We start from the raw sequence: 17,325 nt of genomic DNA on the forward strand, positions 1-17,325 counted from the left end.
ACTAGATGACCTCTAGCAGAGTAGCAAATTAAATCCCTACAAACTGTGCTGTTACATCTTCTGCTAGCTAGTAAAGAGTAGCATGCTTGGAGCCGGGATGTTTTGGCAACATTTGTCATTATGCAACAAGACATCGTAGTGCCAGATAGCCCGGTTGGTATTTCCCAGACACATGAAGAATGAAATAATTTCAAACTCCCATACATTTATCTTGAGCTTACTAATTAGCTCTCGCAGCACAAGAAACATCAGGTTCATCATCTCTCTTCTGCCCAGTAAGAGTGAGAAAAAAAATAAAAATGATTGCCCTTCCTGTTGGAGAGGCTCAAAAGAAGATACAAACCTGTTAGGATATGAGCTGAGAAGATGGCATGAACCAATGCTCTGTAGCATTTTTGTAAAACCCAAATCCCGAGAGCATCGCTGAGGCCATAATTTGCATCATTTCCAGCTAATCTCTGCACTAACTTCTCCCTTGAGAGTTTCATTTTTTATCTTCCCGAGCACTTGTGATGGCGCTTCTATAACCATTTTGACAGACTGCTCTGCTATCAAAGCTTTCTGTTGGAAAGTTTCTCATTAAATCTAATCTCAATGTTCCCCTTTTCAGTGTAAGACTATCAGCAGCTTATAAAACATCCTTGTGCAACCTTGAATAAATCTTCCTTGTCTTCTATCATTTATTCATACAGAATTATCAGTTCTCCCCCTCTGGTTGCTATCTAAACCTGTATGAATTGCAATCCCTTGCCCTTTCCTCATTTTTCCTTTGTGTGCTATAGAGCAGTGTCCAACTCTATAAAAAGCAACGCAGGATTTATTTTAGAGAAATATCTGTGCTGTGCCACTTTTCACCCATCTTTCAAGGGTTTAACTTAGCACTAGGTATAGCTGGTTCTTGTAAAAGTGTTCTTCAGTTTTCAATGTTATGAAAATCTTATTCGGCTCCAACAAAGAAATCCACTCTATGGTGTCATTATTTTTCTGACTTCAGCAGGCAAGGGAAGCAAGAAGAGGAGAGCACAAGGCCAGATGTGAAGCTACACAAGTGTCTGGCAGCACTGGTGGCTGAAGGCACCCCACAGCCCTGCCTCTGCACTGAGCTGCTGCTCCCCTGCCTGTAAAAGCTCCCTGCTGCTCTCTCCAGTAAAATTCCACAATGCGCTGGCCAGGGCTCTCTCCGTAAGTCCAAACATAATGAAAACCTGAAAGCCCTCCTTTGCTGCAAAGGGAAATTCACTGCTGAATCCCTGACGATGCTGGATGAAAAGCACAAGCTTGTGAACTGTGGCGCACCTCCTGGGGGCAGGAAGAGCTTTTCTTTTAGAAAGACTGCTTGTGTAAAGGTCAGGAAATTCATTAACCGGCGTAGTTAGCAAAAAGGAGTTAATTCGGCTGTCAGTGACAACATATAGAAAGCATGACAAGTATGTAAGGAGGATGATATGTGGGACGGGAGAGTACTATAGACGCATTGAGCTTTGCCTGCCAGAGCAGCTGCAGAGTGGATACAGGCCAGAGAAAGCCACAGCAGCAGCCTCATGACGGCCACCGCTTTGCCAGACGTGTGGACAGGGCAGCAGGTGGTGCTGAGCAAGCCGCAGGCTGGGCTGTGGCGGTAGGTGACGGCAGAGCCTGTGCACCTCGCTGCCCACGAGGCACGGGTTAAAGTCTGCACTGTCCTCGTTACCTGCTGTCAATGATTGACTTCTTCCCCTAATGCTTGAGTTGAGAATGCTGGGTTGGTAAGAAAGCCTCTATTGCTAAGCTGAAAGCTCTCGATCGCTGGCAACCATGTCATATAATCCTTTGAGTAACCACACCTAACTGCATTTTAAAAGTTAAATTTCCCTGACCTAAGAGAGTGTTGCTCACACCTCAAAATGTTAAGAAAGTGACATTGCTGGAGGAATAAATACTACCAACATTCACCAAGAGAAGGCAAGGCTTCTCTCAGCAAAGTCTGAGATCTGTTTTCCTGGGCTGATTTCAAAAAAAAGGCAGGTTTTGGAGAGGGTATTTTACATGCCAGTTATCCTCACATACACACATCAGATTGAGCAATGCATATCATTGCAAGCAGTAATTTTCAATAGCTTTTTATATGTTATTTTTCTTTTTAAAACATATCCTTTTTGCCATTTTTAAGATCTGTGAACATGATGACTGTCCTAAAAAGTATGATAATCTCTGGCTCTCCACAGTATTTTTCCATCTCTTCAGTGACTTGCCATGGGAGATAATTATTTGGCAAGTACATTTTGTCACTCTTGCCAGGAGTGTCAAATATAGAAGTCAAGAAGACTTTGTAGGTTACTGCTCCAGTGTAGAGGCGCTTAATGAATGCCAGAAGTCAAATGAGCATAAAACTGTCTTCAGAAAAGTTTGAGCAAGACACAGCATGAAAATGTGCCAGTCCTTCCTAAAATATTTTTGTGAAATTTCTCCCCGGTTATTCTTTTTTTTCAGTTTCCTTCTTTCAGAAAAAAAAAAAAAAAAAAAAAAAAAAAAAAAAAAAAAACTTTGCATTTTCTGACTCTTCTGCACAGGTTTTATGATCTAAGAAAAGCAAAAATTAATATTGCAATTTCAGTACCTGAAATGAAACAGCCTTGCATAAAGATAATGAACTAGATCTCAGACCACTGGCTGTATTCTCATGACACAACGTACCCTGTGGCACTGTCATCCTGAAATATTTCCTTCCTTCTCGTTTCCCACTGTTTGTTTACCCCCTGAGACACAGCAATCCCCCGAGACTCCCCTCAGATGTGGTGGTGCTTTTTATGTGGCCCGGCTGTGGATTTTATCTGGAAAACTGATCTCACTTGAAAAAAACATCAGAACAGATGATGATTAAAATAACAAAACCAAAACCAAGCCAGATCAGTTGCTTGATCTAATTTGCTTTCCATCCAGGCAAGCGATCTGCAGCAGTCTATTTGCAAGGTGGTACATCTGGGATTGACATGTCGATGTTAGAGAATAAAAAGGCAGATTAGAGATAAAAATATAATAGATTAAAAGCAAATATATTAGATTCTCCTCAAAAGCTAATACATAACTTTAAAAATCCTTTCAGTGCATGATAGAGTGACAAGGCTGTGCTGCGATTAGCCAGAGACCTGTACTATTCCTCAGGTTTTACAAGAACTATTTTGACTGTTTGCCTTTTCAACCACCTTGTTAGCAAACCGCTTAGTCAGAAAACACAGTGTGTTTCTGCTGTGCAGTCTAAACTTGACAGGGTGGCTTCAGCATTTACTATTTCTGAAAGAATTTGTGTTCAGTGACCACTTTCAGCTCTATATTCCAAGCCTTTTTTTTTTTTTTTAATGTGAAAAAAGCCATTCAGCATTCTTTCCACTCTAAACCAAAAAACTGTTTGGCACTTACGTACACTTACACGTTTATTTTTTGAGAGGAAAGGAGCTGGATGAGACTCAGGAGCAGTATTTGTGCTGTGGTACAGAGAGGCAGATTTGGAAGCAGCCTTAAATATACAACTGACACGGCCTTATTTGCCTTGCAGCATCAAGAGCAAACTTCCTTCCCTCCTAGGTAGGGGTGGTTTAAACTCTGCAAAGACTTGGGCTCAGCCCACATCAACAAAGTGTTCGTTCCCAGAATTGGTGTTCAGAGGAAGAAGGTGCTGTGTTGGATGCAGATAAACACACCAACATGCACTCACCCAATAGCAGCCACCAAACCATTCTTACCATCCTTTTAGAAATTATTTTCTGAAGAACTCTAACACCTCTATTCCGACTATAATTTCTTTATGGATCTGTATCTACATGCCAGATGAGCAAACTCACTCAAAGTGATGCCAGCCTTTGTTGAGTGGCATGAGGAAACGCTTTCCGTTTACCCAAACAGCCTTTTCTCATACACATTTTGTCCATATGCATCAATTTTACGTTGTCTGGAAGAATCATTAAAAAGACAATGTTGCCAGCTACCATAACCAAATTGTATCTGTATATGTTTATGTTTATGTATATGTTTCCAGTGCTTGGGTTTCAAGGTTTTGCAAGAAGAGTACCATTAATTTTCATACTATCTTTTGGGAATGTTTACCTTTAACAGCGGCTATGGCAGGTACTTTTTATTGCAGTGCCTATGTAAATGACTCTTGACACGCACACAAACACGAGAGGAAAACTCTGCTTAAATTAAAGCAAGTATAAATCAATCATCAGAAGATTCCAATAATTACTGCCTCTGAAAGGTTTTTGCTTCTCATGAAGTCTCCTGATTTTGTTTTTATATGTTTTGCTGTATAAGTCTGAAATTTAAAGAAAATCAAGATTATTTTCATTTTTTTTGTATTGCATTACTTGATTTGAGGTAATTGAATGCACCCCATTACTTATGACACAGTACTCCAAAACATATTAGGAACTCCTTTTTGAATGCTGATTCAAACAAATCACATTGATTTCTAACTTTCTTCAGGTCAACCTTATTTTTGATGACCAAAGTCAGCACGAAGCACCTTTTTGTAATTTTTGTGCATTTGCACCCATCCAGGCGCCAGCAAAGCAGCCCCCCAGCTGGCGGTCGTGGCTCCATGTGTGGCTGCAGCAGGATGGATATTGGCTGGAGTCTGCCAATTTCATTCTAGTTACCCACGTGTCCCTTCTGCTTTACGTGTCTTGAGGACATGTACCAGGTAATTAAATTAAAAAAGAACATGACCATGCAGCTTTCAAGTTATTTCAGTTTGGTTTGGAATTATTTGGATCGGTGCTAAACACAGTAGGTAACTGTTCAGGAGTAACTGCTTCCAGCTCTGGACTTTGATGCTTCCTTTCCAGGGGCAGCATTTGTATAAACATCTACCATTTAGAAATTCAGCGTGTACTCCGTCTGCATAATATATTAGTAGTGTTACTTCTTACTGGAAAAACTGAATTCTAATATCTTCAGTAACCCTGTTTCCTTTTGGTCAGCCTCTTTTTTGGGGACAAAGCCAAACTATGTCCTTAATTCCCTTCTGTGCTGTAGTGTTTCCATCAGCTGACGTAAGGAAATCATTTCATGCCACAATCTCCAAAGTGTCTACTAGAATTTAAATGTTTTCACTGACATTCCACCCAATTGCAGGCAGAGGCACTACTTTGCCTATAAACTGTTAGCATGTTTCATTCCTCCTTTTCACTGTAGTAATTCAGATGTTTTCAGATGCTGTTTAACCTGATTACACCTAGCACTAATTTTGTTCAAACTATGGAAGTTTATTTGATCTGATTTTTTTCCATCTTTAGTCCTGAAATAAAACTCATCAGTTTTCATATGAGTTCTGTGCTTACTTATTTGTTTATGTATTCCTATTGCGAGACCAAGCCTGGTATAACTGAAGGTGCAAACACATGGAGTGAACACTTGCCATTGCAGTGATTAAATGATGCTTCTTAAGAATTGTTTCTTTGGTCCGTATTCACAGTAATGCCTAAGAAAATTTGGATGGAGACAGCTCATTTTCAGTCTTAACTCCACATAAATTCTCTTGCCATGCCACATATTGGTAAGCAATAAAGGCTATAAATTTCTATATAGGAAATCTAATTCCTCCCCACTTGGAACATGATTATAGAGTTTCTCATTCGTCACAGGTTTTTGAAAGATCTCATGGGAAAAGGTAAAACAAGCAAGAAATCTGCATAATCAATTCAAGCATACTGGAAGCCACTTTCCTAGCATGTGTTTATAATCATTCTCGCATATACTAGTATATTCTGAGTTTCCACTTAAAATAATAAAGAATATTAGCTCTACAAATCAAATTATATTTAAACCATTTCTGTGAGTTTCTTCTTTAATATAAGCAATGATTTTATCCATAACATGACTTTTGCAGCCAAGAATACGATTAAGATGACCGAGGCCATTTCTGTGCGCTGCACAAAGCCTTGTATCACCTGGGTAACAGGGCATTTTACTATCCCTTGCTCCCTTTGAAACTTTTAAAGCATTATGGCATTAATTGTGACTTTCAACACAGTGAGTCGTCATCAAGAGCAAACAGAATCACTTCAGATGTAATTAGTTACACTGCAGAAATTAAGTGCTAGATAATATGGTGCCTTCTAAAATTTGCGACAACATATAAATCAAAGTATTGCTGGAGGAAAAGCAACTCGAGTTCAGCCAGAGATTCTTTGCTGCCAAAGACAACACAGCAAGTTGCAATTCTCCATGCATACAATTCTACGTATGTAATTCTACAATTCTTCAACTTGGAGAAAGGGAGGCAGAGCAATCTGCGGTGTGATATGGCCTACGTAATTTCTGTTCAACTTGGCTCTTGGCTCTTGCAAGGTCAGATGGTGGGTCCCACCCATGTTCCTATTTCTCAGCCAGGTTATTATCCCCGACGGGCTATCTTCTCCAAGACAAGCCAGGTTATCTCTACACCTACGTTAAAAGAGGTTGCTGAGCTCAAGATGACTTTCAGCTACTTTTGCAGGCTCACAACTCACCTTCCCTCCAAACTGCCCCTACTCACTGTAAATGTGCAGCCCACTCTGATTAGAAGTCCTCAATTGCTTCTCCCTGGATGGTCATGGGAATCTGCCCCTTAAGAAGACGTGATTAAATGATTAATTCCCACTGGGGAGTTTTTCAGTTTGTTTTGTTTCGCCTAGCAGCCTGGTTGTGAACTGCTGTGCAGTCCTTATTTCTTTAGACCCCTTCCAGTTTCACTGTTGGTATTGGTTCAGCTAACCTAGCTGTGTCTTCACAGGACAAGAAATATATTTCTGCTCTCTCTCTTTGTAGATCTCTCTCTGTAAATCTCAACGATTTACATCGTTGACTATATACAATACTATGAAATGTCAGAAGTTGATTTAATAGACCTTGGGTATTTGAAATACTGCCATTCATTTTAATTAGACAGAGAGCTTTTTCACAACCTCTCCAAAGAAGAAAAGTCAAAATCTTAACAGCATTATTGATCTTTCCAAAGAAAAAATATTTTCATTAGTTTTATTGGTCATTTGTCTCTTCCATCACCGACAGACTGATTTTTTCTATACTGTTCTTGATTTCTTCATGGAAAGCAGACAACATTTCTATTTCTTCTCATTCGAGGAAAATGATCCTACCACCTTTCTCATTAAACGCTTAAAATTAATTTAACTTAAAAACAAAGAAATACAGATGACGGATTTCACTGTTTCCAAGGCCACTTTAACATCTTACTAAACATGTTCTGTAGCGTCCTTTCATCTGGTTATACCTCCACAGTAGAGTCAGGTGCTTTCTTTGAGTCTTTCTCTTATGGTAAAAGGGAGTGGTCTGGAATAATGCTGTTTTCAAACCTTACATAACTATTTGTAAGAGATACATGGGGCTCCCATTCTCCACAAGAATCCAATAAAGAAGCTGGATGCTGCTCAGACCTGCCAGGACTCTTCTGCACAGATCTGATTTTGTACCATCCGCATCCATTTAGAACAGAGACCAAACAGAGCTCACTCAGCTCCACTGATCTACAAAGGACCCTGGCCCAAACACAAACTCTCCCTCAGAAGGGTGGAGCTGAAACAAGTTTCTGGGTAATTCCCAGCTCTGCTGACCGAAGCCAGTTCCAAAGATCTAAACAGCAGAAAAAAAAATCCAAATGGTAATTTGTTTTGGAGTCTGAGAGATGAATAAAAGTTATTTTAATGAAATGTGGTCTTATCTGTATAATTTCACCATATATTCAGTGGCTTTGTGTCAGAAAATGCTTTTGGATATTGCTTGTCTTATTGCTTATTTTCCACCTTTCATATTTGACTTTCTCTCTAGTAGTAGACAGACATTCAAATGAAATACTACATCATAGATATGGTAACATTTACTTCTTGAGCGAAGGCTAAATGAATAGTGTCAGTAATATTTTCTAACTTTTCACCAAGGACACAAAGATCTATTAGCAATTTAAGAGTTTTAAAAAAAATGTATTTTTGCCTACTTTGTAAGTTCTAAATGACTGTATTAATCTTCCTTCTTTCCCTTCCATGAAGTCAGTTGCAGGTTTTGTTTCCTCACTTTCCATCTCCTCAGGACCCCACTGTTTTCAGAATTGGCTTGACCTCTTTACTCTGATCTTAATGCTCTCAATTCAATCTCTGGCCAGAATCAATCTTTCCTGGAATTACCTGCGTTCAAGGAACTGACAGCAGGTGTTGCTGACGGAATGCCAACAAGGTGGCAAGCACTGTAACAGCAATACAGCTGCATATCTGATGGGTTTTCTGCGATCTGACATACAGCAGAGCAATGCAAGGCTCACGGTACCTGCTTTGAGTTGTCTAGAGGGAAAGATGTTGGCTAATGCTGTGACGCAGAAAGCGTGCTGCCAGAAGCATCTCCCACATCCCAACCTCCTCGCTAAGCCTTAGTTAGTTAATATAAGTTGGAAGTGAAGAAAGAAGCTGGATGTATACCGTACACTCGGATGCAATATACGGTATACAGTGTGCAATCATACATCTGCAATTCCCTAGATCCCCTTTTCACTCAACGAGGAAGCACAGACAAATCTAGGAGCAGCACTCATCCTGTCCTAAAGCACTCATTGAAAATCAGACAGATGAATTATGCCCCTAAAGGGCATTCTCCCCCTTGACAAGGTGACTAATGCAGGTGTCTGAAGTTTACACTGTACACCTGTAAAGTCAGTGAGATGAGCTCACTAACTTTATTTTATTTACTCTATTGAGCCTTGATTTGAACAGCTAACTTCCCTGCATAGCTAGCATGGACTTATATGGATGGATCAGGTGGGAACCTAGATCCTTCCAAATCTCCTTCACTGCTTAGAGAGGAGGAGGCTGCAACATGGCTGGAAAATGCCAGGCTACATCCATCCATGGAGACAGCATGCTGAAGTGACACTGAGCCCATCCAAAGTGTGGTGCTGACTGCTCTTTATAGAGCAGCAAATTACTCCCAGCTTTCTGAAGCATCTGTATTCTTCTTCCTGCTGTCTTACTTGCTTTTTCCATCTGTTCTCCAGGCTGCAACCTCTACTTCTGTCCCAGCACCACTGCTGCCTACAAATAACAGGAAGAGGAATCCCAACTTCTCCTCTTAATGAAAACGTTTTCTTGAGGAAAGGGTTCAGTCTCTGATCCAATGGATGGTGCTTCTAGATTCCTCAAACCACCTTTTTGTTGCATGTGAACTTCAGAAAACACCTGGTCTGAGTAAGCTAGGCAATACAATTTGTTTGTCAATGCATGATATGAAGGCATACATCAGCTGTTTAGGTAATTTCAATATTTTTCAAGGAGATGAGATTTCTCCCCAAGTATGTGGACAGTCTGTCCAAGCAGCCACCATTAGTACCTGTAAATCTCTGTCTCGTTTGTCTGCACGCTGTTTCTAGTCTTGCCCTTGTAATAGAGACCTCAGTTGGTATTTTCTGTCTTGCTATTTTTTCCGTATTTCTGAGAAGCTGATAAGCTCATGTTCTTGCTCAGCCGCTATAACTTAATGCCTCGAGCCACCTGAAACGAAACATCAGCTGGGTACATATTTCAGTGCCATTCTTGTTACATACAGCAACATGGTAGCACAGAAAATTTCACAGCATGTGCTGAAGCTTTCTGGGGCCTTAGACAAATTCTCTAAATATTCTACTGGAATCATTTCACTTCCCACAATAAACTGCTCAAACTTCTTGTGAGTAAGCCCTTTCATAAAACATGTCCTTCCCACTTTAGAAAACCTTTGTGCTGTTGAAAATTGTGACAATTATGAGAAAATTACTGGCAGAGCTTTTACAGAAGCAATAGAGCTTTCACAGGAGTGACATATCACGCCCCAAATTACAGAGAACACACTGTGCAGTGCCTTGCGTGTTTAATTTTCATTCATACCATAATATTTGGGGATGAAACAGCTGATCATCAGCTCCTTGATGCGTGTGATAATCGCCTCATGCTGTCATAACTCTGTCCATGCTACAACTTTGTCCAGAAGCCACCCTGGCAGGCTGCTGACATTTCAGAGGTGCAATCTGAATCTCAGCGGCTGGCTTACAAATCTTAACTGATTTACTATCTTCTGTGATTCTACGATTTTCCGGTATCGTGACCTACCTTTTAATTTCCTGTTATAATCCCCTTTTTCACTCCAGACACAGGCGGGGTGAGGTTGCCAGCACACTCGGGTGCAGTACAGTTTTGTCTATGCAGATCCTGTGCTAGACTGGCTCCGGTATGACCTGGATCCCAGCAAATGTTTGTCAGCACCTCTTGCAGACAGCACTGCTAGTGATTTTTACCATTACCAGGAGCACTTGCCAGTATCCATCTTTGGTTCTGAGCCCTGAGAATATTCCTACTTTTGCCTAGTCAGGCATAGATAATAAGAGCTTTGTTTCAGTTGCTAGAGCCTGCTCTGTGAAAACACATGGCTTGTCTCACTTCTCCAAAGCTATGATGATGCTATGCAACCAGTGGGATCGAGTAATCTGTGCAAAATATCCAGACACCAAAAAACAACAAAAAAAATTCAAAACAAAATGAAAAAACAAACAAACAAACAAACAGTTCTTACTGAAATGGAGCTAAGTCCACTTATTTTACCCAATGGGCACCTGAGACGAGCACAGGCTGCTTCAGACGTTACAATATAGTACAGTTATAAAGCTGAAGGACTTTTATCAAGCATTTCTGACAAACACCACCCCTGACTAGGAGCCAAAGGAGGACTTAGATTTGAGATTCTTCTCTCTGGCACATTCCAGTAAACACAAACAGCTGTCCACTGACACAGTTTGAAAACCAAATGGCAGATACGTTGCTATAAATTTGTCCACTGCATAAAGTACCTAGCATATAGGGGAAAAAAGTTTTTCCAAAAGCAGTATCTATACCACCAGTATTTTGCTCACTTTTGGGGAAACTACTCAAAGTTTAAACAGGGACTCACATTATTTTGTTTACAAATACCAATATTGTGTAGGATGCACTAAATACTAAATGTATTAGTATTCAGAAAATGCTTGTAATGTTTCTTTCTTTAAAAGCAAATCATGTTTTAAATGCTGAATATGATTACCTCCTTCTCCATACTATCCTGGAAAAGAAGTGATGTTTTTGCATGTGCAGCAAGAACACTTCTCAGCTTGAAAAATGTAGTTCTGTTGGGAAAAAAAACTTTCAAGAAATCTATTAAATAAGTGAATTTGAAAAATCACTGTTTGAAAATATTCTTATTTTCTTTTCCATGAAAAGAAATGAGTGAGCATGTTCTTTGAGGTACTCAGGACTCTGGTATTTGATACACACCCAGAAATTCCTGGAAAATTCCTGAAAGTATCATGTACACACCACAGTTTGCAGAAGACATAATCAGATCTCCACAAGAGCTGGAAGCTATGAAACAGGAGAGGGAATATGGGCATCAGCCTGTAACTAGGAGCCTGGAAAAGTTCTGAGATGTGAAGACAGATGGTTTGGTGAAGGCAAGAACTCTACAAAGTGGAGAGAAGAGAAACTGTGTTAGCACCAAGAGTTCAGACATTGCTTTTACGGCACTGACCAGCAGGGACTGCATTGCAAACACCCATTGAAAGAATCTCTACAAAAGTCAAGGCAGTCTTTGACAAGCTAAGCATGGTCTATGATCTATTTATGCACACTAGAAAAGTTCCAGGGCAATTAAGAGAAAACACTGAAACTGTTGAAAAATGTGGCCATCTCTCCTGGACTCCGTGTCTGGATGGAACAGGTGGGCACCCTGTCCTGCTTCTCTCCTTTCCCCAGTGCTAATCCTGGTAGGGGTTGCTTCTGAAGTCCAAATTGTAGCAGCTCCACTGACCGGGCAACAAGCTCGTATAAGGCAATAGCGTGAAGGTGTTAAAGGCTGAAGAAATGCACTAACATTTCACTAAAGATGAAAAGCAGTCATTGCTAATTTGTTAAATAGCCTAACTGCTGATACAACATTGCATTTATAAACCAACATATGAAAATCTGGCTAATGTCATTTTGTTAAAAAAATAGTTTGAAAGAAAAGATATTTTTTAACAAGATTCTAGAAATCCTTCATTACAAAACCTGAGAGGCAGAGAGGGAGAGCCCACAGGGACAGCCTGGCAGGAGGTGCTGCATGGGATAAGGATGCAGCCTGATGCAGGTAAATCGGGAGCCTTGAGGTCCAGCAGCTCATTAGAGATGAGGCCTCTTGGGACAGACAGGACTTTTTTTTTTTTCATTCACCTCTGCAACAGCGAGCAGGGATCTCATGCTCCAGAGACAGACTCAAGAACAACGTTTAAAACAACTGTCCTGAATTTATGGGCCACAGATACCTGAATTCAAAGATGGGCTGCAGGGGTGGCCTCTGTGCAGAGCCCAGCAGCTGCCCCAGGTCAGAGCAGAGTCAGCTCTATCCAGCTCCAAAAGGTACCCCCTGTTCAATTTTTAGTTTTGTTTCTCACCATCACACTCTATTTTAATTAGCAATCAATTAAATGAATCTTCCCCAAGTGGAATCTGTTTTGCCTGTGACAGTAGTCAGTGAGCAGCCTCCCTGCCTTCACCTCCACCCACGGCTTTTTTCATCAGATTTTCTCCCCCCTGCCTTGCTGTGGAGTGGCAGTGGGCACCTGGTGGCCAGCCAAGGGCAGCCCTGCAGGCAGGCACACAGTCTGCCTGTAATGGCAAAGGGACACGGGAACTGTTCCACTTTTGTGTCTGTCCACGCACGTCTCGAGACCCCTCTGAGAATTACAGCATCACTGAGACTGCTGCGGGAGAGTCTGAGGGAAAGCAAGATGTCAGCATATGTGTGAATGACAATTCTGCAAAGTGGAAGGTTCACACATTATATGGAGATGTGCAATTATGTACATGTAGTATTATAGCTATATATATAATGCATACATGCTCTCTCCAAATATATATTTATATAAACAGCTGGCCATTCTTTACTGCATCTGTCAGAGTTTCGGATAATCAGAACAGTCCCCAAATGCTTGGACTGCTCAGAGTGCTTGGACTGCTCACAGTCTGACTGTGGCAGACCCACCAGATCTATGTGTAGTGCCTGGCTTGCACGGGCCTCGTGAGAATTGCTTGAAATGAAGAAACTATTGATTGCCTGTGACTGTCACAGTGATGCATAAATGCAAACTAATCAGAACTTGCTGCAGCTACAATTGAGAATATGTTGTAGCAGACATTTTATATGTAGCATTTATCCAGCAGTATTGAAGGAATAAACAGATTTTTTACAACATTTTAAAAATAAGTTCATCCACTATAACCCACATTATGTTTACTTTTAGCGTGTGGTGTTTGGAATCTTGAACAGCCATGAGGACAGCACGGCTGTGTGCATTTCAGCAGTCTGCAGTTCACTGAAAGGTCCTAAAGTGAGTTATCGTTGTAGAATTATTCTCCCTTTAATTGCGAAACGTGGTTTTATCAGTGCTTCAGATAGAGTTTTCAAATGATCTCAATTAGGAAAACTACTTCATTAGGAATAACTACTTTCGTGTTATGTCAGTATTCAGTGTCAAGTGCTTGTTTTTCACAAACAGCATGCAAGACAGAAGAGCAACAGCAACATAAACAGTTTGCTAGGAATCCCCTCCTAGCTCACACACAACAAAATATTTTTGTTGCTGACCCAGAACGGATCATGAATGAGATACTGTTCAGATGGCTACGCGTGGAGATCGCAACTTGGCAGGTTTCATTTTAAGCTGAGATCCCAGTTAAGGAAAGAACAAGTCCTTCCATACTACGCAACCACAGAGGTTATTGATACCGACACTGCTTGCACGTGGCGCTAGGAGCCTAGGCTGCTGCGGAGCACAGGTATGTGCTGCTACCATTAACAGGAGCTCCAAGGCTTTGCTGAAAAGGCTGCTGCCTGCCCCTGATGGGGACCAGATCCCCACCGTGGTGTGGGCTAGCCATTGGAGACTGAGCCAGAAATCACAAAGCCGTGGTTCGCAGCAAACCATGGCACGAGGGGCTGCTCCAGCAGGACACCCTAGTGAACTCCACACTGCTCAGTGCATCAGGACAGCAGCCACGGAGGCTCACACGCCTTTCAGTCGCGTGATTGTGCATCCTGAAGTGTCATCTCCGTGTCCAGCGCTTCTTTTCCATCCCCTGCCCTACCCACAGCCTCACCCCCGCGTACCCCCTGCAAGCTGCGCACCCCACCTCACAAACCGAGGCTGCTGTGTGCAGGCAGAAGAAGACCTGCCGCGTGCATTTACCACACCAGCGTCCGTGTCCGTGTGTCTGTGCCCCCGCCCGCAGCCCCGCTACCTGCCGAAGTGTCCCAGCGAGTCGAAGAGCCGCTCGGAGCCCGGAGCCATGGCGGGACGGCCGCAAGCCGCGAGCCTTCAGCGCCGCTGCCCTGAGGAGACACCGGGAGCCGCCCGGCCCCTGCCCCACGCCCCCTGCACGGTCCCGGCCGTGGTCCCAGCCCCGATCCCGATCCCGGTCCCGGTCCCGGCCCCGGCGGGGCCCCGCGGCCCGCCCCGCCCCTGCCCCGGGCCCCCCTCGCCCTCACCCGGCCCGGCCCGGCGCAAGGTGGCGGCTGAGGGGCGCCCGCCCAACGGTCGCGCCCCAACGGTCGCCGCCCGCCGCCAACCGTCCCCCGGCCGCCTTCACCCCCCCCCCCGAACAGGGAGCCCCGAAATTGAGCTAAAGGAAGCCCTGAGGTGCCTTCAACCCCCCCCCAAACAGGCACACGATGTAAAACGCTATCAGCATTCAATAAAAGTGAAGTATGGGTCCCATGTAACACGGCTGTCACTCGTAACCCAATTTAGTACGGTTTTTTTCTGACAGTTTTTTTCACGTTTTCAAATAGTAAGGCTTTTTTTCACCCCCCAGAGCACGTAATTTCCCTTCTCGGTTAGACCCAGCCACGCTCCGAAGTCTCCTTCAGAGCCAAGTGTCCCTGCGGTTCGGTGAGGCGAGACCCATCTCCAGCTCTGACTGGGCTGCTCTCCTGAAAAACAGGAAGAAAAGTAAAAAAAAAAAAAAAAAACAGCCAAAACAATTCCATCTTACCATATTTGCATTGCATATTTTATTATTTTTTTTTTTTTAGGAGGCACAGAAAAATCTCCACAGAACAAACCCAGGCAAGCGCCACAGCTGCGGCTCTGCACGGGGCAGATGTTCGTGCTACGTGGTGGCGATCTGCCCCGCTGCAGACCTACAAAAAGCAGATGTTTGTCGGCCCCCTTGGCTCCGAGCGGCTCCCGAGCGGACCAGCAGTGAGCAAATAGCACGATACGCAGCCAGGAATCTGAAGAACAGGGCCAGGAGAGGATTCCTCCTCATAGTTACTGTGGTGTATTCCCCTCATCCCACACAAGCTTTGAAGCATCGCTGTTTGATAATCTCTCTGTGCATCTTTCTGCATCTGCAACAGATTTTTTTAATACACAGCCTGGAGTGTGCTGCTGCTACCTCCTTAGGGTACGTGAACCAGCAAGTCCAAGGACTGATTTGTTGGTTTGTGGTAATTTTTTTTTTTTTTTTTCCTCAAAAATATCAACATTTAACTTAATCAACCTTGTTTTTCTCTGGAGAATGTTTTTCAGGTCGAAGTGGTACGTGCTGGAGTGCAGCACTGGTACTTTCACAAAGCGTTTCTTTCTCCAAAGAGCCACACTAGTTAAAGAGTTATTTGCAAAGCCAAACAGCAACGAATAGTAAACACTCTGGCTAAATATTGCATTGCTGCTCTTCTGCCTGGTTTTAGTGTCTTGCCTCCTACAACAAGTAAATTCATCAGGTTTCAGCAGGAAGATCTTTTTTTCGGTGTAAAGGTCAAGCAGGAAAATAAGAGAGAAGTCCCTTTCAGCACCATTTTTAAACCTAAAAACATCCAGAGTTCTCCCTTTGCAGAATCTCTCATAGACATTCCTGCACACATTTCTCTCTATGCCTGCATCTTTGCAAATATCATGACTTTACTCCCTGTATCGGGGTAAAGATAGGAAATTGGAAATCTCTCCTGCTGAAGTTAATACCAACTCCCCCATGTCTGCATTTCCAAAAGTTATTAATGTAATGTCTGCAATGCCAGCTCTCTTAAAAACGTGGTGGTCACATATTCGCCTCCTTTCTTTCAAGCCGCAGAAGATGCACTACATGCTTTAAGGCTGCCTTCCCCCTATCCTGTTACACCAGTGCTACATGAAGCAGTAACTGTGCTTTTAGCCACTGTCGCTCCTCACCAAGTCGGTTTTCACCAGAACCACCTAGAAACAGTTACAGATGTCCTTCACTGGCTTTGTTCACAGACAATACATGACTTTCTTTCACTTTTTGCTGCATGATGAACTCTCATGCTACAGAAAATACAGGGAACATCTGAGGAAGAAACGGAAGATGTCTGTAATTAATATGGTGTCAAAACAAGACCATCCACACCCATGCTCCACTTAGAATTTTAGGGATTTTGTTAGCAGAAGGAACTGAAGGGAGTTTGTGTTCCCTTTCCTACAATATCTCTAGAAACCACTGGGATGGGATGATTGAGGGTGTTTGCAACACTATCCAGGATATTCCAGAGGTTTAAAGTGTTGGTTTTTTAATCCCACAAGGGGAATATGCAGCGGCTCATCTCAAAAAAAAAAGAACTTTAGTTACAGGTTTAACCTCATTTCTGGCACTTGCAAACAAGTTGATGTTCAACAGAGGCATTCAATGTTGCACAATCCTTGAGGAAGAAGTGATCTTAGCAACTCATAATGGGAGAAGAGAAGGCTTGCAAAATAATCTCCCTTGGTTTGTCATTCCCACATGGAAAAATCTGTTGTCTGCTGGTACAGAGTGTTCCTGGCCTCCCCTTCTGTAAGTCAAATTACAGTGTCACCAAAATACAGAAAGAGTATGAGGAACATGCCTCTGGTGTGAATTTACTGTACGTGTTCTAATGCATTCATACATGCATGCTGAGCTTCCAATTACAGCTGAACCCCAAATACCAAAGTGGTGTGGCCAGTAGGCAACTGGTAGCATCACCAACACCTTCTGGTAGACACAGCTCTGTTTAAGAACTCATTACCTAATTTCTGACCCAGCTGTTTCCCACTCCTGACATGGCTTGCAACCCACAGATGAGGTATTACAGGGAGCGCAGGAACTGCAGCTGTGTCAAGCAAGAAACACAGGTGGTCTAACTATTGCCACCAGCACTCAAGCACACAGGTAGAGCCCATCCCTGAGTGGTCTCCAATGCCTGTTTTTGTCACACTAATGAAAACCAAACCAAACCAAACCAACAAAACCACTGAAATCAGCCCTATGATAGCTTGAACATAACATTCTCCCC

At 42.7% G+C, this 17,325-nt stretch overlaps 1 protein-coding gene across 1 annotated transcript in view; it reads right to left on the reverse strand.

Annotated features, from left to right (window-relative positions):
• The window catches only part of SLC22A16 (solute carrier family 22 member 16), a 33,932-nt gene extending 19,491 nt beyond the window's left edge, over nucleotides 1-14,441 (reverse strand). Inside the window, exon 1 of the mRNA XM_082755877.1 lies at nucleotides 14,295-14,441. Coding sequence (XP_082612003.1) covers nucleotides 14,295-14,344 — 50 coding nt within the window. The 5' untranslated portion in view covers nucleotides 14,345-14,441. The remainder of the gene's footprint in view (nucleotides 1-14,294) is intronic.
• Between the last annotated feature and the right edge of the window lie 2,884 nt (nucleotides 14,442-17,325).

This window comes from Aythya marila, assembly GCF_965140915.1.
Source record: "Aythya marila genome assembly, chromosome: 3".
NCBI classification, from domain to species: domain Eukaryota; kingdom Metazoa; phylum Chordata; class Aves; order Anseriformes; family Anatidae; genus Aythya; species Aythya marila.